At 43.0% G+C, this 25,399-nt stretch overlaps 8 protein-coding genes across 8 annotated transcripts; 6 read left to right on the top strand and 2 right to left on the bottom strand.

The window, feature by feature from the left end:
- Positions 1 to 75: 75 nt before the first annotated feature.
- Positions 76 to 3,051, top strand: BDB00DRAFT_760494 (uncharacterized protein; the record flags this gene model as incomplete). The annotated part of the gene is made up of 7 exons (XM_053119217.1): positions 76 to 515; positions 609 to 771; positions 886 to 1,141; positions 1,244 to 1,457; positions 1,561 to 1,638; positions 1,722 to 2,088; positions 2,155 to 3,051. 7 exons carry the CDS (start codon positions 76 to 78, stop codon positions 3,049 to 3,051), a joined length of 2,415 nt encoding a protein of 804 aa, XP_052981466.1.
- Positions 3,052 to 4,106: 1,055 nt separating this feature from the next.
- BDB00DRAFT_760444 (uncharacterized protein) lies at positions 4,107 to 7,414 on the top strand (the record flags this gene model as incomplete). The annotated part of the gene is made up of 6 exons (XM_053119210.1): positions 4,107 to 4,167; positions 4,315 to 4,755; positions 4,844 to 4,943; positions 5,066 to 5,414; positions 5,539 to 6,672; positions 6,761 to 7,414. 6 exons carry the CDS (start codon positions 4,107 to 4,109, stop codon positions 7,412 to 7,414), a joined length of 2,739 nt encoding a protein of 912 aa, XP_052981465.1.
- Positions 7,415 to 7,654: 240 nt separating this feature from the next.
- BDB00DRAFT_900208 (uncharacterized protein) lies at positions 7,655 to 9,417 on the bottom strand (the record flags this gene model as incomplete). Its single annotated transcript, XM_053128548.1, has 5 exons — positions 7,655 to 8,383; positions 8,464 to 8,610; positions 8,672 to 8,908; positions 8,990 to 9,095; positions 9,212 to 9,417. The coding sequence occupies 5 exons, from the start codon at positions 9,415 to 9,417 to the stop codon at positions 8,036 to 8,038; spliced, it is 1,044 nt and encodes a 347-aa protein (XP_052981464.1). The 3' UTR covers positions 7,655 to 8,035.
- A 6,095-nt stretch (positions 9,418 to 15,512) lies between these two features.
- BDB00DRAFT_815067 (uncharacterized protein) lies at positions 15,513 to 15,797 on the top strand. Its single transcript, XM_053122880.1, has 2 exons — positions 15,513 to 15,596; positions 15,681 to 15,797. Exons 1-2 carry the CDS (start codon positions 15,536 to 15,538, stop codon positions 15,788 to 15,790), a joined length of 171 nt encoding a protein of 56 aa, XP_052981463.1. The 5' UTR covers positions 15,513 to 15,535; the 3' UTR covers positions 15,791 to 15,797.
- A 1,553-nt stretch (positions 15,798 to 17,350) lies between these two features.
- BDB00DRAFT_815065 (ABC1 family-domain-containing protein) lies at positions 17,351 to 19,865 on the top strand. Its single transcript, XM_053122879.1, has 7 exons — positions 17,351 to 18,126; positions 18,225 to 18,295; positions 18,386 to 18,553; positions 18,647 to 18,752; positions 18,824 to 18,905; positions 19,003 to 19,515; positions 19,597 to 19,865. The coding sequence occupies exons 1-7, from the start codon at positions 17,438 to 17,440 to the stop codon at positions 19,645 to 19,647; spliced, it is 1,680 nt and encodes a 559-aa protein (XP_052981462.1). The 5' UTR covers positions 17,351 to 17,437; the 3' UTR covers positions 19,648 to 19,865.
- A 281-nt stretch (positions 19,866 to 20,146) lies between these two features.
- On the top strand, positions 20,147 to 21,548 carry BDB00DRAFT_954638 (inositol phospholipid synthesis and fat-storage-inducing TM-domain-containing protein). Its single transcript, XM_053129641.1, has 2 exons — positions 20,147 to 20,979; positions 21,107 to 21,548. Exons 1-2 carry the CDS (start codon positions 20,242 to 20,244, stop codon positions 21,161 to 21,163), a joined length of 795 nt encoding a protein of 264 aa, XP_052981461.1. The 5' UTR covers positions 20,147 to 20,241; the 3' UTR covers positions 21,164 to 21,548.
- BDB00DRAFT_256749 (PITH domain-containing protein) lies at positions 21,090 to 23,021 on the bottom strand. The gene is made up of 9 exons (XM_053116680.1): positions 22,869 to 23,021; positions 22,735 to 22,807; positions 22,628 to 22,648; positions 22,489 to 22,520; positions 22,305 to 22,414; positions 21,972 to 22,211; positions 21,708 to 21,877; positions 21,526 to 21,590; positions 21,090 to 21,429 (listed from the first exon to the last, which is right to left on the bottom strand). Exons 1-9 carry the CDS (start codon positions 22,967 to 22,969, stop codon positions 21,372 to 21,374), a joined length of 870 nt encoding a protein of 289 aa, XP_052981460.1. The 5' UTR covers positions 22,970 to 23,021; the 3' UTR covers positions 21,090 to 21,371.
- Positions 23,022 to 23,110: 89 nt separating this feature from the next.
- Positions 23,111 to 24,451, top strand: BDB00DRAFT_815059 (RNA polymerase II subunit A C-terminal domain phosphatase SSU72). Its single transcript, XM_053122878.1, has 5 exons — positions 23,111 to 23,246; positions 23,375 to 23,518; positions 23,616 to 23,755; positions 23,830 to 23,948; positions 24,016 to 24,451. Exons 1-5 carry the CDS (start codon positions 23,179 to 23,181, stop codon positions 24,118 to 24,120), a joined length of 576 nt encoding a protein of 191 aa, XP_052981459.1. The 5' UTR covers positions 23,111 to 23,178; the 3' UTR covers positions 24,121 to 24,451.
- Positions 24,452 to 25,399: the final 948 nt, after the last annotated feature.

The raw sequence follows: 25,399 nt of genomic DNA, 5'->3' as shown, positions 1-25,399 counted from the left end.
AACTATCAACAGCACAACAATGGCTCATCACCAATGCAGAAACGAGGCAACAAGCGATGGTTGAACGATAACACTATGGATTCATTCAAATATCCAGAGTACATTTCTCTTGAAGAGATCGAGCTTGGAGTATCTAATGGCCAGCTTTATGTTGGCATTCTTCGCATCAGCGGACGTCGACGGTACGATGCTTATGTGTCCGTGACTTCGCTCGATGATGATGTTTACATTGGAAGTGATTTTTCGCGGAACCGTGCGTTTGACGGCGATGTCGTGGCTATCCGGTTAAAAGACGTGGACCCTGCGTGGAAGCAACGGAAAGAAGCGCATCTGAAATTTCTTTCTCGCAAGGGTGCCAATGTGGACCGCAATCCCTCTGCGACCGACTTGGCGGAAGGAGAGGAAGAAGAGGAATCCAGTGAAGAAGAGGAAGACGATACATTCGGATATAAGCCAAAGTACGCAGGCGAAGTTGTCGGCATCGTCGAGCGACCCAAAGAACGATTTCTCGTTGGGTACGTCTTTACTTCAATTTCTAGTTGATTAAAGAGAGGGGAAACCGGTCCTCTTCACTGTAGAGAAAGTTAACTGATATGACTTCATTACAGATTATTGAACTTAGACTTCTCACAAGAAGGCAATTCCGCTCTTGAGCATCGACTATGCTTCCGTCCACTCGACAAGCGTATGCCGCTCTGTTACATACCGAATGCCAATGGACCGCCGGACATTGTTGAAAACCAAGACCATTACAAGTCGCAATTACTAGTGGTAAGCCAGAAGAATAGAAACATAGACGATAGAAGGAGCACGGCGATATTGGAGTGGGCAGTGAAATAGCCGTCAAGGGTATACCTAGTAATAATGTGAACATACACCAAATAGGCCAAAATAATTGGTTGGCAACACAACAAAAAGCGACCCGTAGCCAAGATTATGCGAGTTCTTGGTGAAGTTGGTGACATGGCAGTAGAGACCGAAGCCATTCTGACAGACTGTTCGATCGCCACAACGCCGTACAGTGAAGCAGCTTTGTCAGCAGTGCCACCATTGCCATTTACAATTCCTGAAGCCGAATTTTCCAAACGAAGTGATATGCGAGAAATTCTGACGTTTACAATTGATCCAAGCACTGCAAAAGGTAAAGTAGCTGTCATAACTTTTAACAGATGTTTATTCAAACAATTGCCGAAAATGGGAAAAACAAACAAAGCTAATGCAAGCTTGTGATCATTTACTGCAGATTTGGATGATGCATTGCATATCAAGCGGCTGGTGGATGGCTTCGAAGTAGGGGTCCATATTGCCGATGTGTCGTACTTTGTTAAAGCAAATACCCCACTGGACTCTGAAGCAAAAGAGCGTGGCACAAGCACGTATCTTGTCAATCGCGTAATACCAATGCTTCCGGAAGACCTGTGTCAAAACCTGTGTAGTCTCAAAGCTGGCGAGGATAGGTGAAAACTAACGGAAATAGCGTGGGATGCATATGGACTACTGTGGATACGTGATTTATAAATACAAAAAGACTAATATCCACCACTCTTCTTGACTGGGTAGACTGGCGTTTTCGATTATCTGGAAAATAGATAAAGAGGCCCGTGTGTTGGACACATCATTCTGCAAAACTATGATAAGGTACATGTTGATTGTGCTTCTACAACATCCTCTTCTCTGATTGCATGAGAAAAAGAGCATCTAACTTGGCAGTTTAATAATAGATCGAAAGCACAACTATCCTATGAGGATGCACAAAAGGTGATTGATGGTGGAAATATTGACCCATCAGTTGAACGTGCGGCCGAAATTGAACAAGCCATCCGTGATCTGATGGAGCTGGCACGGTGCAGACGAAGACGACGGTTCGGCGAGGGCGGTGCACTGGCACTTGATTCAATTAAATTGATGTTTGACGTGGATGCTAATGGCGAGCCGACAGCTGCTGTACCTTTTGAACATATTGAAGCGCACATGCTGATTGAGGAATTCATGTTACAGGCCAACATCAGCACCGCCAGAAAGATTAGCACCACTTATTCTAATGAAGCGCTGTTGCGAAGACACCAGGGCCCAATTATCCGACGACTGGTATGGCTTGCCATGTTATGGAACGAGGAATACAAGAGATTAACAATAGCTTTTACTATATTGCAGAACCAATTTGTAGAGCAAGCCCGAGAGCTTGGATTTGATGTCAAGGCAGAGACAAGTGGTGAATTGCAACGATCCTTTGAATCCATACCGGAAGGCGAAATCAAACAAGCCTTACTCGCTCTCGCAATCCGACCCATGCAACGAGCCAAATACTTTTGCGTCGGCACATTAGACATTGAAAAATGGCCTCACTATGCCCTGAACGAGCCCGTTTATACCCACTTCACATCTCCTATTCGCCGCTATGCTGATATCATCGTCCATCGCCAACTCGAAGCCGCCATGAACAACAAAAAGATGAGTGGTTATAGCAAAAAGACAGTCCAGTCCCTTTCATACCACTGCAACTATCGCAAAGAGCGAGCAGGCGCCGCAGAGGAACTCAGCATACATCTGTTCTTGTCGCGCTACTTGGCCAATATGGCATCAAAGCAGCCCATCATTGAGTCTGCGACGGTCATTAGCGTCGAGCTTGATTACATTGACATTTACCACCACAAGTACGGCTTGAAGCGGCGCTTGTATGTCGAGGATCTGCCGCTCGCCAAATACGAGTTTGACTCGGACAGCAACACTGTCACCTGGTACTGGAAACGAGGGGCCTTGGTAGATATGGACAGCTACATGAAACGGGTCAACAAGTACTCGTCCAACTCCTCACGAAAACAGCAGCGTGGTGCTACGACAAATGACGGTATAGTGGAAGCATCAACAGCAAGTAAACAAGTAAATACGCAACTTCGTGCGCCACCAAGACAGCTGGTGCCTTCACGCTTGGACCATGAGGCGTGCTCACAGACATTCGCCGTGTTTTCAACATTGGACGTGAGATTACAAGTCAACAGTTCGCGTTCACCACCGGTGATCAATACTTATCCTGTCAATCCCTTTTACTGATAGCCTTTATTTGCTTTACCATTGCATGACATACCCGTTCACCTCTACCCATCTAATCGCTCGTTTATTTTTTAATAAAAACAATTCTTTTTCCTTGGTCTGTACGACGTGGTAATCTGAATGATGTCTGTGGGGTATGTACATAGAACTGCATGGGTGCTTTAGCAGAGCATGTTTGTTGCTCAAACGTGCATGTGACCGTAGTGGCTGAAAACAGGTTCTTGTTTTTTCGCATGGTGCGGCGGGGGACGATGGATATTAGAAACGAGAAACAGAGAAGCCAGCTAAACTATCAAAGCGTCTGTGGATGAATAGACTCAATTGAGTCAAGTCAATCTTGGCGAAGTATGATAGTAGGGCTTCCCCTAGAGGTACTCACTACAAAAGTTACAATGTCACAAGCAGTAAGTAGTAAGTGGTGAGTAGCAAGCAAGCAAGCAATGCGTGGACACAGAGAAAGCAGTAGTAGTAGTACCAGCCCAAGCGAAGCCCTGCCGAAAAGGCCTTGAGTGTGCATATGACCATTTGTATGAGCGAGTTTGAAATTTGAAATGCCTCGGGCACTAAATCAAAAGGTGCTGACAGGTTAGAAATGCTACCAAAAACCGTGTCGGAGTCGACCCCAATCTACACGTAAACAGAAACGAACCTTTTTAACCGAAATTTCGCACGAGAGGCATGTTCCGGATAATTCATTTCATCCGGCTCTGAGTGTAATGCAAACCCGACAGCGTTCCCCCTTTCGCTTTCTTGTTCATTTTTGCCTGCTCCTGCTATTTCTTGAAAGAAGTGGAGGTCAATGGCAGAGGACGATGGAATACCGTCTGTGTGCGCCTTTTTGCAGCATCAGTATTTGTTGACTAAGCCGGAAATGGGGGTGTAAGATCAGGCTCGCTGACCAATCGTGATGAATGCCCATGTGAAAAGCGGAGACGTGACACAAACGACAAATGCTGAAAAGTACAAATCCGTATTTAAAGACCTGTCCTTTGCTTTTAACCCCACACTTTTTCCTTTTTCTTCTTTTGCCCTTCTCTTCTTTAACAAAAATAACCATGGCAAATAACGAAATCCGATATGATGGACGTGTCGTCATTGTCACTGGCGCTGGTGGAGGTAATGATCATCACCACTCAAACCCTATCTGGACGCTTCCGTTGTGCTGGCTGTCCCTTCTTTTGCAGTCATCGCCACCTTCGGTATACACGAACACGGTTACATTAACACACTCTGTTATATATCCTTATTAAATTTCCAATAAAGGTCTTGGTCGTGCTTACGCCTTGTACTTTGCTCAGCGTGGTGCCAGCGTCGTCGTAAACGATCTTGGTGTCTCCCACACTGGCGATGGCAGCAGCAACAACGCCGCTGATGTCGTTGTTGAAGAGATTCTTAAGGCTGGTGGCAAGGCCGTTGCCAACTACAACTCGGTCACTGATGGTGAAAAGATCGTTGAGACCGCCATGAAGGCTTTCGGCCGTGTTGACATTGTCATTAACAACGCTGGCATTTTGCGTGACAAGTCATTTGCTCGTATGACCGACAATGACTGGGACCTTATTATGGCTGTTCACGTCAAGGGTTCGTATGCCGTCACCAAGGCTGCTTTCCCTATCATGAAGGAGCAAAAGTACGGTCGCATCATTATGACCGCTTCTGCCGCTGGTCTGTACGGTAATTTTGGTCAGGCCAACTATAGCGCTGGTAAGTAGGGCTGCATTATGTAGGCGTGCATGGGTGTATCGTTACAGAAAATCACATGCTTACTTTACGTGAATGTGAAAATTTATAGCCAAGCTGGCTTTGGCAAGCTTCAGCAACTCTTTGGCCCGTGAAGGTGCCAAGTACAACATCCACAGCAACACCATCGCCCCCATGGCTGCCTCCAGAATGTAAGTAGCTAATCACCTAATTATATGTGTATGTGTGTATATGAGAGCACCCTTGATCGAGGCTCGGCGTTGGCTGTTGCTCAAGATACTAACCGTGTGTGCGCATGATGCTATTTCCACAGGACCGAGACTGTCATGCCTCCCGAGATCCTTCAAGCTCTTAAGCCTGAGTTCGTCTGCCCTGTTGCTGGCTACCTCTGCCACGAGAACACCGAAGACACCGGCGGCATCTTTGAAGTTGGTGGTGGCGTTGTCTCCAAGCTTCGCTGGGAGCGTTCCGCCGGCAGCGTCTTCAAGGCTGACGAGACCTTCGACCCTGCTGCCGTTGGTGCCCGCTGGAACGAGATCACCGACTTCTCCAAGGTCACCTACCCCGCTTCCATCACTGATACCGACTTTGTCGAGCTCTTAGAGCGCGCCAAGGCTGCTCCTCCTAACCCCAAGGTTGAGCCCCTCCGCTACGACGGCCAGGTAAGAACCCTTATTATATTTTCCAGAGCCACAGATGACGGATCGAGTTAAAGCAACGTGGAAGGGAGGGAAAGAAATTGAAAGTGATTAATTAATATTCACGGTATTGGATGTACGTACGTAGGTTGCTATTGTCACTGGTGCAGGTGGTGGTCTTGGTCGTGCCTACGCCCTTCTTCTTGGTAAGCTCGGTGCCTCTGTCGTTGTAAACGACTTGGGTGGTGCTGTCTCTGGTCAAGGATCGGACAGCCGTGCTGCTGACGTGGTCGTCCAAGAAATCATCAAGGCTGGTGGTAAGGCTGTTGCCAACTACGACTCTGTCGAGGATGGTGAAAAGGTTGTCGAGACCGCCCTCAAGGCTTTCGGTCGCGTCGATATCCTGATCAACAACGCCGGTATCTTGCGTGACAAATCCTTCATTCGCATGTCCGAAGCCGACTGGGACTTGGTCCAGCGCGTCCACTTGCGCGGTACCTACAAGGTCATCAAGGCTGCCTGGCCCCACTTGGTCAAGCAAAAGTACGGCCGTATCGTCAACACTGCTTCTGCCGTTGGTTTGTACGGTAACTTTGGCCAGACCAACTACAGTGCTGCCAAGGCCGGCATCGTCGGTTTGACCAAGACTTTGGCCCTCGAAGGTGGCCGCAAGAACATTCTCTGCAATGTCATTGCTCCCAACGCCGGCACCCGTATGACTGCCACCATCATGCCCCCGGAGATGGTCGAGGCCTTCAAGCCCGAATACGTTGCTCCCCTCATCGGCTACTTGTCGCACAGCAGCCTCGAAGAGAACGGCAGCATCTTTGAGGTCGGCTCTGGCTGGATCGCCAAGGTCCGCTGGCAACGCAGTGGCGGTGTTGGTTTCCCTGCCAACCGCCCTCTTCTTCCCGAGCAGGTTGCCTCCAAGTGGGCCCAGGCTATCGACTTTGAGGATGGCCGTGCCATCAACCCCGAAAGCACTCAGGACTCGCTCCAGGCATTCATGGCCAACTTTGGCAACGAAGCAGAAGAGACCAAGAGCGAAGGCTCTGTCGATATTGAGGCTGCCAAGAAGATCAAGTTCGATGTCACCACCTTTGACTATGGCGAGCGTGAAGTTATCCTGTACGCCTTGGGTGTTGGTTGCAAGCGCACTGACTTGCAGTTCGTCTACGAGAACGATGAAAACTTTGCTACCCTCCCCACCTTTGGTGTCATTCCCTCCTTCAGTATCATGAGCAGTTTGCCCTTCGGTGACATCTTGCCCAACTTCAACCCCGTAAGTTATATCTTCTACAATGCAAGCGGCGTTTATTGTGTATTTACAACAAGAGCAAACTAACACGATGTTATCGTATCATTAAAAGATGATGTTGTTGCACGGCGAGCAATACCTTGAGCTCAAGAAGCCCATCCCCACCTCGGGCACCCTGAAGTCAGAGGCCCGCATTGTCGAAATCACTGACAAGGGCAAGGGTGCTTCCGTTGTTGTTGGTGTCACCTCGACCGACGAGTCTGGCGAAGTTGTCTTTGAGAACCAATTCACCTTGTTCATCCGTGGCTCCGGCAACTTTGGTGGCCCCAAGAAGGGTGCTGACCGTGGTGCTGCTACCGCTGCCAACACTCCTCCCAACCGCAAGCCCGATGCCGTTGTCACTGAGAAGACAAGCGAAGACCAGGCTGCCTTGTACCGTCTCAGCGGTGACTACAACCCTCTTCACTTGGACCCCTCAATGGCTGCTGTCGGTGGCTTCGATGTTCCTATCCTCCACGGCTTGTGCTCCTTTGGTTTCTCTGCTAAGCATGTCTTGAAGACCTTTGGTAATAACGATCCTGCCGCCGTCAAGAACATCAAGGCCCGCTTTGCCAAGCACGTCTTCCCTGGCGAAACTCTCGAGACCTCCATGTGGCGCGAGGGCAACAAGGTCATCTTCCAGACCCGCGTTGTTGAGCGTGATGTCATTGCCATCTCTGCCGCTGCTGTTGAGTTTGCTGCTGGCAACCGTGACAGCAAGTTGTAAATGTCTTCTACCTCCCTTTCTGAAAAAAATAACCCCCCCATTGTCATTTCTTCCTTTTCACAGCAGCTCAACCGTCTATAATACCTCTTCCATTTCTTTCTATCTGTAATGTCTTTTGTTTCCTTTGCACACACACACATGCTATCCATGAAAAAATAAAACTTGAAATCGTGCACACCAAATGTGGTGGATTTGTGAATAAATAACCATCTTTGATGTTCTATATATATGTACTACATATATAATTCGTGTCTGCGATTAATGTCATCTTCTCTCTTCATAATTTCACGTGAAATTCTGTGCTACATACGCCTCAAATCTTAATGATTAAGCTCGGTATGACAAGCGAAATATCGAATTCAATTCTGACATCATCATGTAAAGGCAAATAACCATGGTATTTAAAAAACTAGAGCTAATATTTGTATTGCTATGCTGCGCTGTGCTGTGTTGTGTGAAAACAAATGATAGAGAAAAAGACGGGATATATACAAGCATACATTCAAGGGTTAGGGAGGAAAAGGAGGAAGACGAGAGAACAGGAAGTGCTCGTAAAAAAAGTGGAGAGAGATAAGATGAGATATTCACCCTTTCAATAATGTCTCTTTTGCTCTTCTTTTTTTATACAGCATTCCAATCAAATGAACTCGCGGCGTCTTCCTCTTCCCAGAGACGATTCAAGTAGACTTCAGTCATGTTCTCTCGTAGCAAAGCCATGTCCTTGGGTATGTAAAATACCTTGCACAGGATTGACCGCTGGAGATCATTCCGCTGATTTGGGTTTAACATGTTTTGACTAAACATTTTTTCCAACTCAAATGCTCTGTGTGTCAACAACATGTAAGCAGATTTAAACGCTCTGATGATAAAAACTGCATTGTATGATTTTGCACCGATATCATTATCACTGTCCATTGGATCTTGAATTGTGTATACCGGTTTTCCATTCCTGCTCCTGACGTTCCTTGTCTAAATAGTGAGGATGTTGATGAAGCGTCGGTAAGAAAAATCTGCCTGCTCACTAAAAAGGTTCCTGATCTTATTCTTACCTTTGCAAAGTAAGATCCTTTGTTTACAACCGAGATACCCAGATCCTCCATCTGAAAAGCAACACCATAGAGTTGTAAAAAGTCGAGTAATAGAGTGCCCATGTTTGCCAGTGGATCAATTTCACCTGCAGCAATTTTCGGATGCATCTAAACAAAATGTGTAAGATATCATTGTCTCCTACCACAGCCATCGATTTGCGAAACACACCTGTAAAAAGCTCATGACCATGCAGACAATTGCGTATCCACCCAGTCCGCCTGTAAACACCTCGTTATGTCTCCGCAATGCGAGAAAAAGTTTGACAAGTAACGTGAGGGGACGCAAGCCGCGTTGTTGTCGGATCATGGCATGGATACAGTTAGCACTGTTGATACCGGAATCAGAATCGAGTGTGATGTCAACTTTTAATCCAGTAAGCGAATCTTCAAATTTAATGACAGGTACCTATAGAAAATTCCAGGTTTATTAACCTTTGCCACTTGTAATTGTTCAAAAGACGTACACGGATAGGAAATAAACGCTTACCGAGGCCTTTTCGATCACTTGTGGATTTGAGCAAATGCCTGCACGCTCCAATTCACGGGCAAGATATCGAAGACGAGCATTTCCTTGCACTACAAGATCCAGATCACTAATAGAATATGGAAGACAGTTAATAAAATTAGTATCTCGACCGTTGTCAAACGCAGACACTTCTGCTTCATTTCATCATTCATCCGTTTTTTATCTCCATCCTTATTGCATTACCTGTTTGGCAAATAAAGATTTGTATTAAAGCTTCCAAATACTTCAACTTTAGTATCAGTATACAAATTGTCGATGACAAGACGAATCTTGTGGATCAAGTATTTGCGCATAGTCACTTCCGCTTTTGTAGGCTCGAGATAAGCTAATAAACTGGCGGTTTCATTTTCAAGACTACAGCACGTATACGAAACAAACGAACGGAGCATAATATTTTGGTAAGTTTCATATTACATTGCTAAAAAAAACGCAACGATTTTTCACTTTTGTAATTTTGCTTACACTGCTTTGACAGAAGGACGAGGTGAAGAAGTACCTGACCGTTTGAACGGAAGCCAGGGAAACATTGTCAAATCCTCGTCATCGTCATCACCGTCGTTATCTTGTTCAGATTGGAATCGTTTGCGTTTGCGGCTGTTGGGAGCAGCAATACCACTGGTGTCAATTGTTGGCAAATCATCAAAATCAAGCGCAATGAAATCGTCGTTTGCTGTTTCAAGTTTTAGCATGTTTGGTTTGGAATAGGGGAAGGTGAAAGAAGTTTGAACGGCAGCAACTTTGTGAGTTGCACACATAAATAAAAAGATAAACTTACCAGCGATCGACTGTGGGCTTTGTTCAGATCTTGGGAGCGAGACTGTACTGTTTTCTTCAGATCGTGGTGGAACAGAGTTGTTACGTCTTTGCTTTTTCCTAGGTCGTGTGTTTCCACCGTTTTTCAATGACGGATCTTTTTTGCCTCCTTTCTTCTTTTTGGCCATGGTTGAATAGCAATAACTAGAGAAAATGCAACTTTATCAAGCCACGCATAGATATAACCAGTATTGTAAACTCCGCTGGATCATTGTGCCTGAAGCGGCATTGCCGGCGCTTAACAACGAAATCACAGTACATAGTGCGTATGCTTCAAACAGGCGTGGATACAAAGAATAATATCATATTTGGATGAGAAATCATTAAAAATCTAAGCCTGATGCTGACAACCATTAAGATACGGGTGATCTGTGTATCCAACCGGCCCAGTTGTATAAAAAGTACTTCTGTCATACTTGTTCAGTGGCCAGCCATGCTTTGAGTCGCTCGACAAAATTTGGATTTAACAATATAAGCCCTACCGACAGCAATCAAGTTACCCGTCTCTTTTGGAACTTTTTCAATTATTTTAAGATGTGTTGTATAACCTCCTGCGGAAGTAAATGGACGGCCTTTCCAAATTTTGCGGAATGGATCAAGTGAGTACTTTTCCATGGAAGTAGGATCACGACTATAGTCATCGCAAGGCTCAACAAAACGAACGTATACGAAGTTTGGGTTTAAATGCTGCAACAGATAAGATTATGATTCGTAAGGGGTTTTATCTTCGTAATCCTATGTAAATGTATGTTTTTGATGAAATGCCATATAGCTGTAAATCAATACACATTGAATCTTATATGCAAAATGTGGAAGCAGGATTCATCGTGTATTGTTTTACCTTAAATCCTCCCCACGGGGAGAATCGGATAGCTGTGCGCTCGGCACCTATAGCATTGGCTACAACATCAATTACTTCTATCATAACGCAAATTCGACCCTCTTTGCATTTGAGCCTCTGTGTGCGTCGGTTTGCTTGTTGCTGGATGAATTGATAAACTGGTCAATCAAATACGCATTAGCAGCATGCAGCTCGACCACCATGCCAAAGTTGTTGATAATGAATGCACCTTTCTCATAATGAATAAAAACCCGCTCTTTTATTTTATGTCCTCAAACTCATTTACAGTATCTTTCCTTGTGAAGGTATTCACGTGTCGCTTGACCTTGCAATAGCCATTATCTTTCTGACTGTGTTCAATCGTCTTCGCCGCTTCATTTGACAATTAGGAAAGAACTCATGTTTTGGCGTGCTATGTCCCTGTTCTTTTACTTTTACAATGCTGACAATGTCATGGCTTACATTAGATTCGTAATTACTTTTACTTTGCACTGACTTGATTGAATCTAAACATAATATCTAGGAAACTGTTTGACGCAAGCATAATGCACAGACCGTGTAATACAATGTCAAAGTGTTGTGAAACCCGTTGCGTAGCAATATCAGTACTGGGCACATCAGAAAATTTCTTGCAACAGCAGGATCTCTTTTGGACTTGGAACACGTTGATCGAACTTTGTGTGCTTGAACTGTCGTTTCTCATAGAATCTGCACGACATGCACTCTACAGCCAAGATTAAATCTTTTGATACCGAATACTGTAATGCCCATGCTCATTAGAAGAATTGTTTTACAAACGTTTTAAATAACTTTCTATCAAAGCCTAAATCCACGTGGATGTGCCCAACTGTTTGGGAGATCGCCTGAGATTGAGCTGCCTTTGGAACGCCGGCTATGTTTACAGGTGGAGGCAGTTCGACAATTGTACAGCAACGCTTTCCTTTATTCCTCTTTCTCCATTGTCTTGCTTGTCTACAGTTACAATAAAAATAACCGCCGTGGCATACCTTTCACTTGTCACCCACCTATGACATGGAACATAGTCGCTGTGACCAGTGGCCAGCGAAAATAATTAATTAAGCTACGGACCGCCGATGGTTTGCCGTATAAGGCTATGTAGTGCATATACTAAGATTGATTTAAATAGCACAACACATTTGCTTTGTATCAAACATAAGTAAATTTGTATGTACAGTAATTAGTCGACACTTCCTTTCTATCCAAATACCTGGGTTGACCAAATTGTCACCTGTCGAAAAGCATGAATCAATGTCAACACACGAAGGTGGCACTGCATCAAGAAACACACTGATGATTAAGGCGAAAACTCCTTTCACTCGGAAGACAACATCCATCATCATGGCATCCAAACTCCACCTTCCTCGTCCTTCTCATCTTGAAAATATTTAATATCCGGCATGTCTGCGATCCGTCCATTAGTTTACCCCCACAAAAGTCTATCATAGCAGACAGAATAGACGTGTTCAGGTCATTGAGCGTACGTTCAATGTAAAATAGCTTATCATACTTTTTGAGATTTTGTTAATGCTACCAGGGGTGCATCAAATTGCTCCCATTAGAAGTAGTGGCTGTGTCGATATCGTCCAAGTTATGATAGCCTATACTCTTTGGTGTTTATCATATCGTATGATGATTGATCGTAAGAGAAGAGAAGAAAAGCAACGCGCTTTCTGTATCCCACTTCCTTTTCGCAGTTGCTCTGATCTGCACAAAGCTTGTCAACGAAATTTTCCTTTTTCGGTTCACTCCACCCATGATCCCTGTACCACTCACAGTGAACATCCTTCTTTATGAGGCTTGCTTAACTACGCTGCGTAAGAGAGCTGCTTATTGCCATGGCATTCAGTAGTCATGACAATTCGTGTCCCTGAAAGCCATTTGTTGCCAGGACAAGCATGTCAAAACACATTTTATTTTATTCGCGTCACCCATTTTGACCAATTCCGAGCGAAATGGCGGCTGTTCTTGCGAAGAGATTCGCAGCGCTTTTTTCACACAATTGCAACCAGCGCAATGGGCAGACTCGTAGCAACACGCACATACTAAACCCTTGTTTTTTCGAGGCTCTGAGGCCAAGTTACGATGTTTTCTGCGCAGGGTCTTCATTGTACTTTGCTGTCATGCTCGGCTTCTTCATGCGCAGACCTTCCGTGCTGGCGGTGAAAAAAATTGGGGGGTGGTGGTTTGGTGGGGGGATGGAACCAAAGCTGGGGGACGTCACTCGTCCGAGCGAAAACACTACGCTGAATACGCTTATGGTGGTGTGGTTTTAGACTGCTTGTCGTCTTTTGTCTCGCATTGAGCTCGCTCGGTGGTCAGCTTAACGAACGATAATCGTAAGCTGGCAAGCGTGGTGGATGCAAAAAACAGCGTCGACCATATATCCTATCTGTCTGCTTTTCCCAGGCTGCGCCTGAAGTATGATACATGTGACAAAAAATACCAGATTGGCCGGAACGTATCCTCTGAACCAACTTTTTTCCTTATTATTTTCGCGAACAGGACTACGCGAACACAGAAAGTAAAAGAAAAAATTAAAAATAAAAAAGATGAAAAACGGCACCAAAGTGTGATAAAGCGCGCTGTGATCGTGTTACTGTCGTCTGTCATTGTTCTGCGCTTTGTTGAGCACGGAGCTTATCTTTGCCTATTTTAGTTTTTGTACGCAAAAAAAAAGGAAGCGGGCCCTGAACTTATGCACATAAAATGACACCCATTTTCCGCAGCGTGTTGCTTCCTCACTTTTTCTTTCCCTTTTCACTTTTTCACGATCACGACGTATGGTGAGTCCCTTTCTTTTTTCTGTGGATGTGTGGGTAGGGAGTGGGAGCTAACGCGGGTTTTGTAGGTCATAGGTGGGTGGGTGGGTGGTGCTTGTTTTGCAGGCACGGGCGACGAAGGCATAAGGTAGGTGGTTGAAGGTAAGTGGGTGTGTGGGTGGGTGGGTGGTGTTTGTTTTGTAGGCACGGGCGACGAAGGCGTAAGGTAGGTGGTTGAAGGTAAGTGGTCGCGATTGGTGAGACCGGACTGGGCATCTCAATACCAATCGACCTTCCATTATCCACAAAGCGACCAAGACAAGACCCTAGCTTTGTGGTAGAGGGTTACGGGAGCAGATGTCGATGCACCTTCCGGCGGTTGCTCCTGTCAGTACCTGCCTTAGAGCAGGGAAGCTAAGACATCGACACCCTATTATTGATTAGTAGTATAACGTACCAAATAAATATTTGTTTTATTAACTTTTCACTCGTTAAACTTGTATGTACATGTTAATATTGTTGTAAGACTTCCTCATGCGAAGCGAGGAGGGAGCTCAAGGGCTCGTTCAAAAAGATAAAATTTGTTCATTTTTGCTGCGAGACTCATCAATCTTGTTCCAGTTTGCACAGTGGAGACAGTTGCAGCGAACAATATAGTTGCCACTGTGATCGTCTGCAAAGCAGTCGGTGTCGATGGAGAACCAAGGGACATTGAACTTGTCTGAGAAACAATCTTACAGTTTATTTTTGCTGATATATGGAATGAAATTTGCAGCGCGTGTAGCGATCCTCTATTATTATCCTTTACTCACCTCCACAAATGGTTATTCTCACTCTCAAATTCCAATTCTCCATATTCCCGCAGTGGACGAGCTGGGTAAGAGGCGAATAAAACAAAAATATGAGTGAGTAATGTTAGCTGGAAGTACGCATACTGTAGGGATTCACATTGCGTTTAAGCGTTGCGGCAAAGACAATTCCTCAAGTTATCATCTTGAGGTTCATATGCATCTTTAATAGTTGGCATTCTTGCGATCAAACAGTTATAAAAGCAATATGTCAATAGGCCGACCTCTCTACGATTGCACAGTAGTACCGCTGCTACATTGATGGAAGAATGAGTCATTCTTTTTATATCTTGTACGTTGACACAGTAACTCCAATGCTATGATACGCAGTATTAGTGAAATTCCTCGATACTACCAGGCATTGCTTCCCCAGGAGCAGCAGCGCATTTCATTTTCAAAACTGGCACAGCTTCTCAGCAAATCCGCATCCGGGATCCGTGCATGCACCTGGACTACGAGTGTAATCTTACAAAAAGAGTAACCAATGCAAAGTGCGCCATGGTTCGTACCTTCTGAACAGTATCCATTAAACCAAGAATTAGGGCAACCATCATTGTTCCCTACCATTTTTTCTTTCAGGTGCATATTTTTTAATTGAATCGAGGAGGTATAACAATAACAGTTAAACATGCTGTAACCATGCATAAATGATCGTAATAGTTACTTCCACCTTATCGTCAGTTTAATATTTTGTCGATAGAGCCAACAACTGAGCCCCACGCGTACTTTCAATACTACATGAATGTTATTACTATTATTCCTCGAGTCGTTTTACAAAGCAGAGAAAATGGAAGGGCAAAGAAGGGAAAGTCCATGTAAAGCATCAACACGCGTACATACATGTACACACTTTATTGTCTTATGTTTCGTGGACATTTCGCAGGTGAACAGATTGTCAATGAGCTCTTTGCCAAGGTTGACGAGTAACTGATTGAATCCAAGTGTGTTTATTGGGACATTAAATATTGGTGTCAATTACCAGACTGCGCCTATAGACCCAAGTTTGAAATTGGTGATCATATGGCATGGTTTTATAGTAGATGAATGTATGGGAGAAAGCTAACGCGGGTCATGTTATGGTCCTTCATATTGATCACTTATACAGGAAGTTGCTGCTTTATCCGAAAAGAAACTACATATCAAACCTCTTTTGTCCCATGTACCTTCAATGGGAAAGGGATAGATCAAGACAAGGGCAACAGCTCAGACGACAAGAAAGATAGTTATGCATGCGCTCGATTTGCGATTTGCTTATCCCATCCGCACTACCAATTATGTAAGCTATGGTAATGGATACTATTGCTCTTCAAGTTCCTTCGCTACATCGACATCATACATATGTGTATCTCAACTCTTATTTGCTTTATTAGCTGTACGTCATGAGTTTACTTCAGAAGAAGACAATTGGGGTTTCTCTCGTATCGTCAACTTTGATCGTATATATCAGCGTGATGATGAAACGAACGTGCTCCGTTACTGACGCAGGGCCAAATACGGGTAAGTGCTATTGTGCGCGTATTCAAGGATCCAACCGGCGTGCTGTGACATGATTTCATAAATATGAGTTGATATATTAAAGCAAGAGTTTGCTCCTTTCTTTTGATGCTATAGCTATGATTCAAAAAACAAATTGGTCTCGTAGGCATTTAAAAAGGCCGGATTTTCAAGATACTTCAATGTTTTATTGCAGCTAATTTTCCACACCGAAGATGTATTTATGAAGAACCCGCAATAGAAAAGAGCATTCCCGCAGAACTACAGCTATTTTTCTTTCACTTTCAATCCTCCCCTAAAGCAGTAAGTACTGTAAGGGAGAGAATATGTACATCCCACTTTGTCTAGCATCGCTGATTTTCCCGCGCGCCACCTCCACAGTACCATCGTCGCTAAGTACTGTTACATGTACACCAGCTCGTCGATTTATGATGTAGTTTCTAGGCGATGTCACTTGGAGATACAGTAATGAAGATCCTTCACAAAAAGCGACGGTATCAATATGTAACAACGCTATTCTTTTTTTCATGCAGTGAAACTTGCTTAAAATATTTGCTTAGATCATCTATCTGAAATAGGCTCTATCCTGAAGTATCATAATAAGAAACTTCGTAGTAAGACGTTGTACAATATTATTTGCTTACAGACCACGTAGCTAGCACCAATAATACAGTACATTGCGCGTAAAAGATGATTGGACACTGTTGGGGCACCGTTGTAGTCTGACAACGTAAGTTCCCCTCCCGACTGCCTCTTAATACGGATTCAAAAAGGAATGGTAGGATACTGTTGAACGGATAACAAGCGCTTTTATGCACGATTCAGACAGTTAAAAGCCATCTTGGACAGAAAGTGTCATAGTAAGAAAGCCCAAAAATTAGAAAACCGCGGCATCTTTAACATAACATGTCTCAACAATACACATGTAATCTAAACCTCTTTGCCAAACAAATAGCATGAATTCAGTAGTGTATGATACACAGTGTCGTTTTTTAAAAGAAATCAGAAGAGACCAAACTGTAGTTCAAGCATTGCGATTAGATTTAATGTTGCGTTGCACGTTGCTTGATGATTTTATCAGTACATCATATTATACCATGACGAGAAGATCTTCTTGATGCTTTTTCTGTCGTGCTCGATGAAACAACACACAGAAGTATGCACAAGATAGTGTACAGTAATAGCTGGCTGAACATAGCATACAAAGGTAAGCATAGAATTGCGTGAACGCGTTTGTACCTAATGATCCTACAAAGTTGGTTAGGGAACGAGAACAGTAACAGGAGTATAAATTCTTTCCTTGGAAGAGTGCCTCTTTGATATGAAATAAGTTGTAGTGAGTTCCCCTCTCTCATCTTTTATGTCTGTGCAGACTAGCTGCTGGTATAAGTACTTAAGAAGTAAATGCTTCTCCTGAACATATACCATATCTCTCTAAAAGATTAAAGCTGTCAGTGTATTTTTCCATTGTTTGTTGTATATTGAAGTTTTTCATGTGTGACAAACACAGTAGTAGTTTTTGCGCTCCGACGTTCTGCGTCGCTGCATTTTCCAGACCCATTTTCGGATTTCGTTAACGCAAACCTGCATATACACGCACTACACCCGACACTTTTTATACACACAGACACAAATGTCAGCTTTATGGGCGCGAATGAGGCGGCCGACCCGGTTTATAGTTGGCACCACGCTTCTCGGCACAGGGGTTTACGGCCTTGACGCTCGCACCGAAGCACAGCTAATTCAACGCAATATACGTACATTTTACAATGGCATTGCTTTAGCCGTCGACTACAAGCTGAATTTCCGACCATCGCTCGAGCCCGACAGCGCTTCACGGATCGAGTCTCTCCATGAACGCGTGGCCAATCGTATTTTTGACGTTTTTGAGCGCAACGGTGGTCTGTATATCAAAGTTGGCCAGGTTATCGGAACCCAGTCCGCTGTCCTACCGCCTGCTTACCAACGGCGAGCACGACGACTCTATGATGCTGCGCCTGCTTTACCGTTTGAAGTCGTCGAGCGTGTCTTTCGAGAGGATTTCAATGGATTGCATCCCAGCCAAGTTTTCTCCGAGTTTGAAATGCTGCCTGTTGCTTCGGCTTCGATTGCTCAAGTTCATAGAGCCAGGCTGCATTCGGGTGAAGTCGTTGCTGTCAAGATCCAAAAACCTGCTATTCTCAAGCAAATGGACTGGGATTTGCTTGCGTTTAGAATCTTGTTACAAGTTTATGAAAGGCTGTTTGACTTGCCACTGTCGTGGTCATCCGATTATATCGAGAAACATATACGCATGGAAACTGATTTTATCAGTGAAGCAAGGTAAAACATAGAAATCAGTGGTGTATACCGTCGCCGGCCCACATCTTCATATCATTGGTGTTTTACTCTTTATCTCACCCTTTCCATACTCTCTTCAGTAATACAGAAAAAGCAAAAGAATACTTTAATGAGGAAGCTACGTTCAGGGATCGAGTTTACGTCCCAAAAGGTTGGTCACATTTATGGGTTAGATATTCATGATTTAAGCTTGACACGTTTATAAACGTTTACCCGTTACATTTTCGTTGTTGCTTTATAGTATACCATAACATCAGCTCCAAACGTGTACTCGTTTCCGAGTGGGTAGACGGTGTACAAGTTACGGACGCACAAAAATTGAAGGCCAAAAATCTCAATCTGGATAGAGCAATGTATACAACGATAGAAGCATTTTCTAGTCAGATCTTTAAGAGTGGTTTTGTGCACGGTAAGTAGTAGTAAGGTAAAAGAGAAGGCAGTGTCGTTGAGTGGACATAGGATAGTATGATTAACTTTTTAAACTGTGTTTAAACGTATGAAGGCGATCCGCATCCTGGTAATGTGCTTGTTAGGAAGCATCCAACTATTAAAGATGACGTGCAAGTTGTGATTATCGACCATGGATTGTACATTCAGGAATCGGAAAAGTAAGTATAAGATTAGCTCTTAGGAGATAAAAAGAAGTCAATAGTCAAATAACTGACGTGCACATATACAGATTTCGTCTAGAGTATTGTAAATTATGGGAAGCATTGTTTATGTTAGACATGGATACCATGAACCGGATATGTAAAAGCTGGGTAAATCATTGATTTCTATTTTATTACTATTTAAAACGACTTAGCAGCTGGTTCATTTTCGGCTACTGTGTCTTACGTATTCTGGAATTTGATATAGGGAATTGAAGATTCAAATATGTTTGCATCTATAACACTGCAAAAGCCATTCAGTCCCAACAAAGCTGTACATCTGGGAAAAGCGAATGTGAATATGCAAGACATTTATGAATTACAAGTGTCTCTCAAGGACCGGATCAAGAATTTCCTCAAGGACCAAGCACTCTTTCCACGAGAGCTAATTTTCGTATCAAGAAACATGAATATCGTACGCGCCAACAACAAGGCTTTGGGAAGTCCGGTAAATCGCATCAACGTCATGGCTCGGTGGGCACTGCGTGGATTAGCTGAGCAGCGCAATGTTTCACTTGACGACAACCAATCTATCACCACGGGCCAGAAATTTAGGAGCTATTTGTACTCGACGTGGCGACTATGGTTATTCGATTGCACATTAATGGTTATGAGCGTTAGTTTCTGGCTCGTGAAGTTGCGGGACAAGACAAATAGGCTATTGTATGGAAGCACGAGTCAAGGTTTCGAGGAAGTATTAGATCAAAAGTTGAAAGAACAGGTATGGACTCAAAAAGAAAGATGTAAACAATTTCGTTTGCAGAGGACAAATTAGTTTAACTTCATCGGCTCAACTTTATAGTTGCAACAACAGTTCGGTATCGTGATTGATGAATCACTCTTTGATGCGTAATTTATCAGAGAAATGAATTTTTACACAAGGAAACAAAAAGAACATGTAAATATATTTGCGCCTGTCCAAAATGTAGTATTCACAAAGCTTGTAAATTTTGTCAGCGACATAGAGAACACCACCCCTCTCAATATTTATTTAACAATTATCAACTACACTTGTTTAATTTTCATATGCATCTTAGTAAAAATATGAAGCATTCGACAAATTCACCCGCATTCATAACCTGAGTAACAGTGTGGCATTTAGTGTAACTATATGCATAGCTAGGTGCACACATATCTCCAAATGCCATAGTAAAGAGGTATTGTAGCAATTGATACTTTCCCATGACAACAATAACAAGGCATTGCTGACATGTGGGAAGTTGACTACGTTAATATTAAGCAGGCATTATTTTTGACAGCGATTAACCCATGAATTGGGGGCGGCACTAGAAATGAGTTTGTCGAGGCGATCCCACGTGTCAAACCAACCGCTTTAATGCGGAGGGAAGGCAAGAGCCTTTCTTTTTCCTTCTACACTAACTGTTAATACTACCTGTTTATACTACTATTACTTTTCTCTATCCTTCTCTTAATACTCTAATACTATATGCCACTACCAACAGACAGCAATAACAGCCCATTGCTTGCAAGGCTGAATGCCTTTATTACACATTCCCTACAGCCACACCAGAAATTCGCTGTATCATTCTATATCCTCACCGTCTTTATGTCATATCTATACTCTTTACTCGGCCGAGCACCCGTCAGCTATTTCACCAACAAACGCAATTTATTCAATGTTCTTTTTGTCAAACTCGGATGGTTTTGGACAACGGTGGTGTACATGCTCTTCTTGTACTTTGTGCAATCTCGCAAACAATCGTATGAGCGCGGATTAGCGCGCTACGTCATGATCAGCGCATACTGGTATATTATGACGCAATGGCTGCTTGGTCCAAGCTTTATCGAACGTGTGTTTGTGGCTACAGGCGGACAGTGTACTGGCGGTACGGGTGGCGATATGCTGCTCAGTGTATATCAGCAAGCAGCATGTAAACGGGCCGGTGGCAAGTGGGGTGGTGGACACGACGTATCCGGCCACTGTGTCTTGTTGATCCTTTCAAGTCTGTTTTTGTGGGAGGAGGCCATCGCTTGGGCATTTTATTCAATTCCGACCGTTCAACGGATACGACAACAGAACGGTTGGCCTTGGTTGTCAGTCAAGGCGGTGTTTGGCCTTTTGATCTTGTGGTGGTGGATGTTGATCGTTACTAGCGTCTACTTTCACGGTCATTTCGAACTTGTCTCTGGCTGTTTCTTTGGTGTACTGGGTTGGGCTATTGTGGTAGGTTTTCTCTCTCTCTCTCTGTGTGTGTGTGTATATCGCTGATAGAGGCAGAGGATGTGGGCTCATTGAGGTGTATGATTTACGTGTGTATTGAAGTCTCTACCTCTTAAATGATAAATTTTAGTACGTCGGTATTCTGCCTCGTCTCCCTCAAATCGGTTTTCCTCCTCTTCAATTATAAACAACCATCATGCACGTTTTCGAAAAGAAATTGCTTTTTGTATAATAGACATTTCATATATATCTAATCCACATTGTTATTCTTGGCTTTTTTTTGTTGCTGCTGGTCCCCTGTATTACATTTGTCATCCTTATAATGAATAGCATAAAAATCAATGTAGTGGAGACCATCTCCATCTGCTGCTTTTCTTCCATCTTCTTCCTGATTACTACTCCTCCTCATCGCCCTTTTTCAGATTACCCATGTTTGTGGCCTCAATAGGTGATCTGTAAGAAAAAAGATCCGATTAATCAACTGCACTTGTATTTCTTTTACTTTAGTCTTCCAGAAACTGCCAGATTAGTTAAAAACTTCTTATTTACCCAATAAAGACAATTTGCTGAATCTGTGTCGTTTCCTCATCTTCTTGGTTATCTTGAACGAATATCTACAAAAGGAAAGCCAAAAGGGTTAATTGGGCTCAGTTGTATATGCGAAGAATTCTTTGCTCTTGGATCATGGATATCTCCACTCCTCCCCTCATTGATCTCTATTAATACAGTACCACAAGTGTATTGACGTTCTGGAACTTGACAAAACGTAAATTGACGACGGCATCCTCTTCAAAATCTTTTGGTTCTAATTCAATTGTCTGTGTTTCCTTTACAGAGTCGGCTTCATCAAAACCGAGATTTTGTCGGTTGACATAGATCTTGATGGTCTTGGGTGCTTGGGCTAAATGTGGGGTTTGAGGAGGGAGTTTTGGAAATATATAGTGATGTAGCTTAGTATACATGATATCTTGTATACCTTAAAGGCGTTTATTTACCAATATTCTTTGCCTTGAGTTTGATGGAATGGATTTTGACAGGTTGATTGAAAGGTACAGTGATAATGAGTTGTTCGTCGACGTCACTTTCGAGGAATGAGTCGTCTGACTTGAATACGTTCTTTACGTTGTTTTCATCCTGTTGGTTCAGCGCATCCATTTGGTTTGGCGTAATATAATCGGTTATATCAGACTGAATATATAGGATATAGTTAGTTAATGATTGTCCTGGTAGAATGACTATAGTTAGAATTGGATGAAAGTAAGTTATCATTACATGACCACTGATGCCGTAGTTGCTTTTGCTGCCGCTGCTACCATCACCGTCACTACCACTGGCAGTTTCACCCTGATGTTTCTTGACCAATTGTTCAATTTGACCTGCACTGGCGCCTTTAAGTTCGGCGACTTTTTGTCCTGACTTAAAATACTGGAAGGTGGGCCTATGAGATACAGTCGTGTAAGTTCAGATATCTCATTTTCTTTCACTCCTTTCTATCACCGAACTGCTCCTTACATGGCTGTCACTTTGCAAGCAGCTGCAACATCCTAGTATTGAATTGTAGTATCAGTAACGGACTTCTATCATAATCCCACTTACGTAAAACTTTATAATAGTACTACTATTCAGTTTGATATATCTTGTATCAAGTTACCCTTAAACGATCCACGTCGACCTAATTAGCCATGAGCCTTTAGCGTTAGTTATACCAAGTCAGGCAGTTTATATGCGTATGTACTTCCATTTCTTTCGTTTATATACCTTTGCGAATTGAACATTGGGATACTTTGCCGAAATCTGTGCAAAGAAGGGGGCAATCATGTGGCAAGGACCACTATTACGTGTATTTTAATATGATACGTAGAAAATAAGATAGAAAATATGTTTGTTCATACCACCAAGTTGCATAAAAGTCGACAACAACCAGCTTGCTTCCCGATTGCGACAGCAAGTCTTGGAATTCTTGCGAGGTTTGAAGTTCTTTGATCGATGCCATTTTCAAGTTTAGTAGTGGTACACGTAAAGCGAAACAAAGAGTGCTGGGAGCTTACTATGGGCATCTTTCTCCGCTAAAACGCTAAGCGCGTTGTATGTTGAAAAAGGAAATCCACACCATTGGTCGCCAAGTGCGGCTTTGTGTGCGTTTCTCTCCTATTATAATTCCTCAACACATATTCTTCTCTCGATACTATTACATATTATACAATGGTCAAATATGCAGTGATCTGTGCTAGTAATCAAAACCGATCCATGGAGGCTCATAATGTGCTGAGGTATCAACCACTGCCATTATATGAAATGAGAATAAAGGGAAAATTTAGTTTCGACTTGAGGGCATTAGGATTCACTCTGTTTTTGTTTCTTTTTTTTATCGTGGATTTGTTCGTCATATGTAAATTAGCAAGAAAGGCTTTGATGTCTCTTCATATGGTACGGGTAGCATGGTACGTCTTCCCGGTCCAGCCATTGACAAGCCTAATATCTATTCGTTTGGTACACCGTACGATCGAGTTTATCAAGAACTGAAGCAAAAAGACTCTCAACTGTAAGAGTTCTTTCTCAACTCAATCCTATGACGATACATATACACACGAACACATTGTATCATGAAACTCATCTATATTGATTATGCAATAACACAGTTATACGCAAAATGGATTATTAACCATGTTAGACCGTAACCGGAAAGTAAAGGAAGCACCACAGCGATGGCAAGAGTCTCATGAAATGTATGACGTTATCATCACTTGTGAAGAACGTTGCTTTGATGCAGTGGTGGAAGGTAAGGCGACATAGTAGTCATGGTGAAGATAGTAATGGATGATTTACTCAATCAACATATCACCTTATTCCTAGATTTGTCAAATCGTGGTCAAGGATATAACACAAGTACGCATGTTTTGAATGTGGATATTAGAGATAATCACGAAGATGCATTATTAGGAGGAAGAGCGATTTTGCAGCTCGCTCAAATGGTACGAAAATTTTGTCTTGATATTAATTGTTTTGCAAAAGCTAACCGAGCTATAATGTTAATTATAGATCGAAGCATCCACAGATATAGACGCAGAAATCGGTGGGATCATAGATGCCTTTGCTACAAAGAATTTGAATTACCCATTGCTTCATACCGTTGCCTATTTCTAAATAAGAAAGCGCTTCGTGACGTTTCTTTCCCTCCCTCCTCTTTACTTTTCCGCCATTCTTACCCAGCATCATTCCATTTGTATTTATCAAACATCACATCGTATGTTATATGTTCTTTCTGGCAATTTATAACGGATTTACATGTGATATTCAGATGGTGCATCCCATTTATTTATTTTTATTTTTGTAAAAGAGGCGGACCTCCAAAATAGTTTATTTACGAGGACTTGTTCATTGGAAGGGAAGTCCCCGCAGCTGCAGGTAGCTCAAGGGAGGGAGATGGTATGAGGATTAGGTATGGTAGTGATTAGCGATTCAAAGGTGTGTGGGGGATATAAGATAATTAAGGAGATACTGGAAGTATATATGTTCTTGGTGATTGATAGGAATGTAGTGAGTTTGAGAGCGGTTTGGTAGTATGTTCAATTGATTATGGGTTTGATCGCTTTTTCTTGATTAGGGAAAAGAAAATATAAATGTTTGTTACTGGTTTTCCCACTGTTTTTCATACTTTCTTTAATATGTTTTTTTTACTGTGTTTTTTCTTTTTTTGTAAACTCTTTTACTTTTTACATATTCAGTTGATTGTGTATAATATCAATCGCTCTAGTAGCGATTGTTGTGTGGGGGTGAAATGGGATGTCATGAAACATGGTTTCCCAGTGGGCCCGCCATATACATAAAATGATCAAAGAGACAAATTGTAGGAGTGTGGTTTTGGTTAGATGATAGTAGGGCTTATGTCCAGTGAAGAGAAATGTTGTTAGGGAGTGTAGATTAAAATCTGTATGCATAAAGTGTTGCCACACATGGATCCAAATGGATTTCTTGTGCAGGCACTATACAAAGATATGTGCAGTTGTTTCTGGATATTGGTGACATATGCGGCATATTGATGTGTTGATGAAGTCAAGGGTGATTTTGTACAAGAGATCAGAAGAAGGGATCGTGTTATGGTATAGTCGGAAGAGAATGTTGCGGGTTGTGTGATCCATAGGTGTGTTCCAGATTCCATTCCAATCGATGTGTTGAAGTGGTGGTTCCGGGTGTTGTTGTTTAAGAATACAATGTCGATATTTTGTGGTGCTGTCCTCGGCAATAGCTGGGTGTGCAGGAATCAGTTGGTTTAATTGTTGTAGAGTGTCATAGGAAATGCTAGAGTGCCCCCCTCCGGGGTGGTCAGGGAGAAGGCATAGGCGTGCAAAAAACGGCTGAAACATGATGCGAGGCGCCACTAGGTCCTGCCAAAAACGATTCAGTAGAGTCTTGTGCAGAGGTT

The sequence above is a fragment of the Zychaea mexicana genome (assembly GCF_025766255.1).
Source record: "Zychaea mexicana strain RSA 1403 chromosome Unknown BDB00scaffold_22, whole genome shotgun sequence".
In the NCBI taxonomy this organism is placed as follows: domain Eukaryota; kingdom Fungi; phylum Mucoromycota; class Mucoromycetes; order Mucorales; family Lichtheimiaceae; genus Zychaea; species Zychaea mexicana.
Note: the sequence above shows the minus strand (reverse complement) of the source record. Positions and strands in the feature narration are given on the sequence as shown.

What these genes read in the sequence shown, in the direction of transcription:
- BDB00DRAFT_815067 (XM_053122880.1), top strand. Translation starts at nt 15,536, where the DNA reads ATGCATGCGCTCGATTTGCGATTTGCTTATCCCATCCGCACTACCAAT. An exon ending in TACCAATTATGTAAGCTATG is followed by an intron (nt 15,597 to 15,680) that starts GTAATGGATACT and finishes TTGCTTTATTAG; the next exon opens with CTGTACGTCATGAGTTTACT.
- BDB00DRAFT_815065 (XM_053122879.1), top strand. Translation starts at nt 17,438, where the DNA reads ATGTCAGCTTTATGGGCGCGAATGAGGCGGCCGACCCGGTTTATAGTT. An exon ending in ACCGGATATGTAAAAGCTGG is followed by an intron (nt 18,906 to 19,002) that starts GTAAATCATTGA and finishes AATTTGATATAG; the next exon opens with GGAATTGAAGATTCAAATAT. An exon ending in ATCAAAAGTTGAAAGAACAG is followed by an intron (nt 19,516 to 19,596) that starts GTATGGACTCAA and finishes TCAACTTTATAG; the next exon opens with TTGCAACAACAGTTCGGTAT.
- BDB00DRAFT_954638 (XM_053129641.1), top strand. Translation starts at nt 20,242, where the DNA reads ATGCCACTACCAACAGACAGCAATAACAGCCCATTGCTTGCAAGGCTG. An exon ending in TACTGGGTTGGGCTATTGTG is followed by an intron (nt 20,980 to 21,106) that starts GTAGGTTTTCTC and finishes GATAAATTTTAG; the next exon opens with TACGTCGGTATTCTGCCTCG.
- BDB00DRAFT_256749 (XM_053116680.1), bottom strand. Translation starts at nt 22,969, where the DNA reads ATGGCATCGATCAAAGAACTTCAAACCTCGCAAGAATTCCAAGACTTG. An exon ending in CCAATGTTCAATTCGCAAAG is followed by an intron (nt 22,649 to 22,734) that starts GTATATAAACGA and finishes ATGGCTAATTAG; the next exon opens with GTCGACGTGGATCGTTTAAG. An exon ending in CAGCAAATTGTCTTTATTGG is followed by an intron (nt 21,430 to 21,525) that starts GTAAATAAGAAG and finishes TTTTTCTTACAG; the next exon opens with ATCACCTATTGAGGCCACAA.
- BDB00DRAFT_815059 (XM_053122878.1), top strand. Translation starts at nt 23,179, where the DNA reads ATGGTCAAATATGCAGTGATCTGTGCTAGTAATCAAAACCGATCCATG. An exon ending in GAGGCTCATAATGTGCTGAG is followed by an intron (nt 23,247 to 23,374) that starts GTATCAACCACT and finishes TATGTAAATTAG; the next exon opens with CAAGAAAGGCTTTGATGTCT. An exon ending in TTTTGCAGCTCGCTCAAATG is followed by an intron (nt 23,949 to 24,015) that starts GTACGAAAATTT and finishes TGTTAATTATAG; the next exon opens with ATCGAAGCATCCACAGATAT.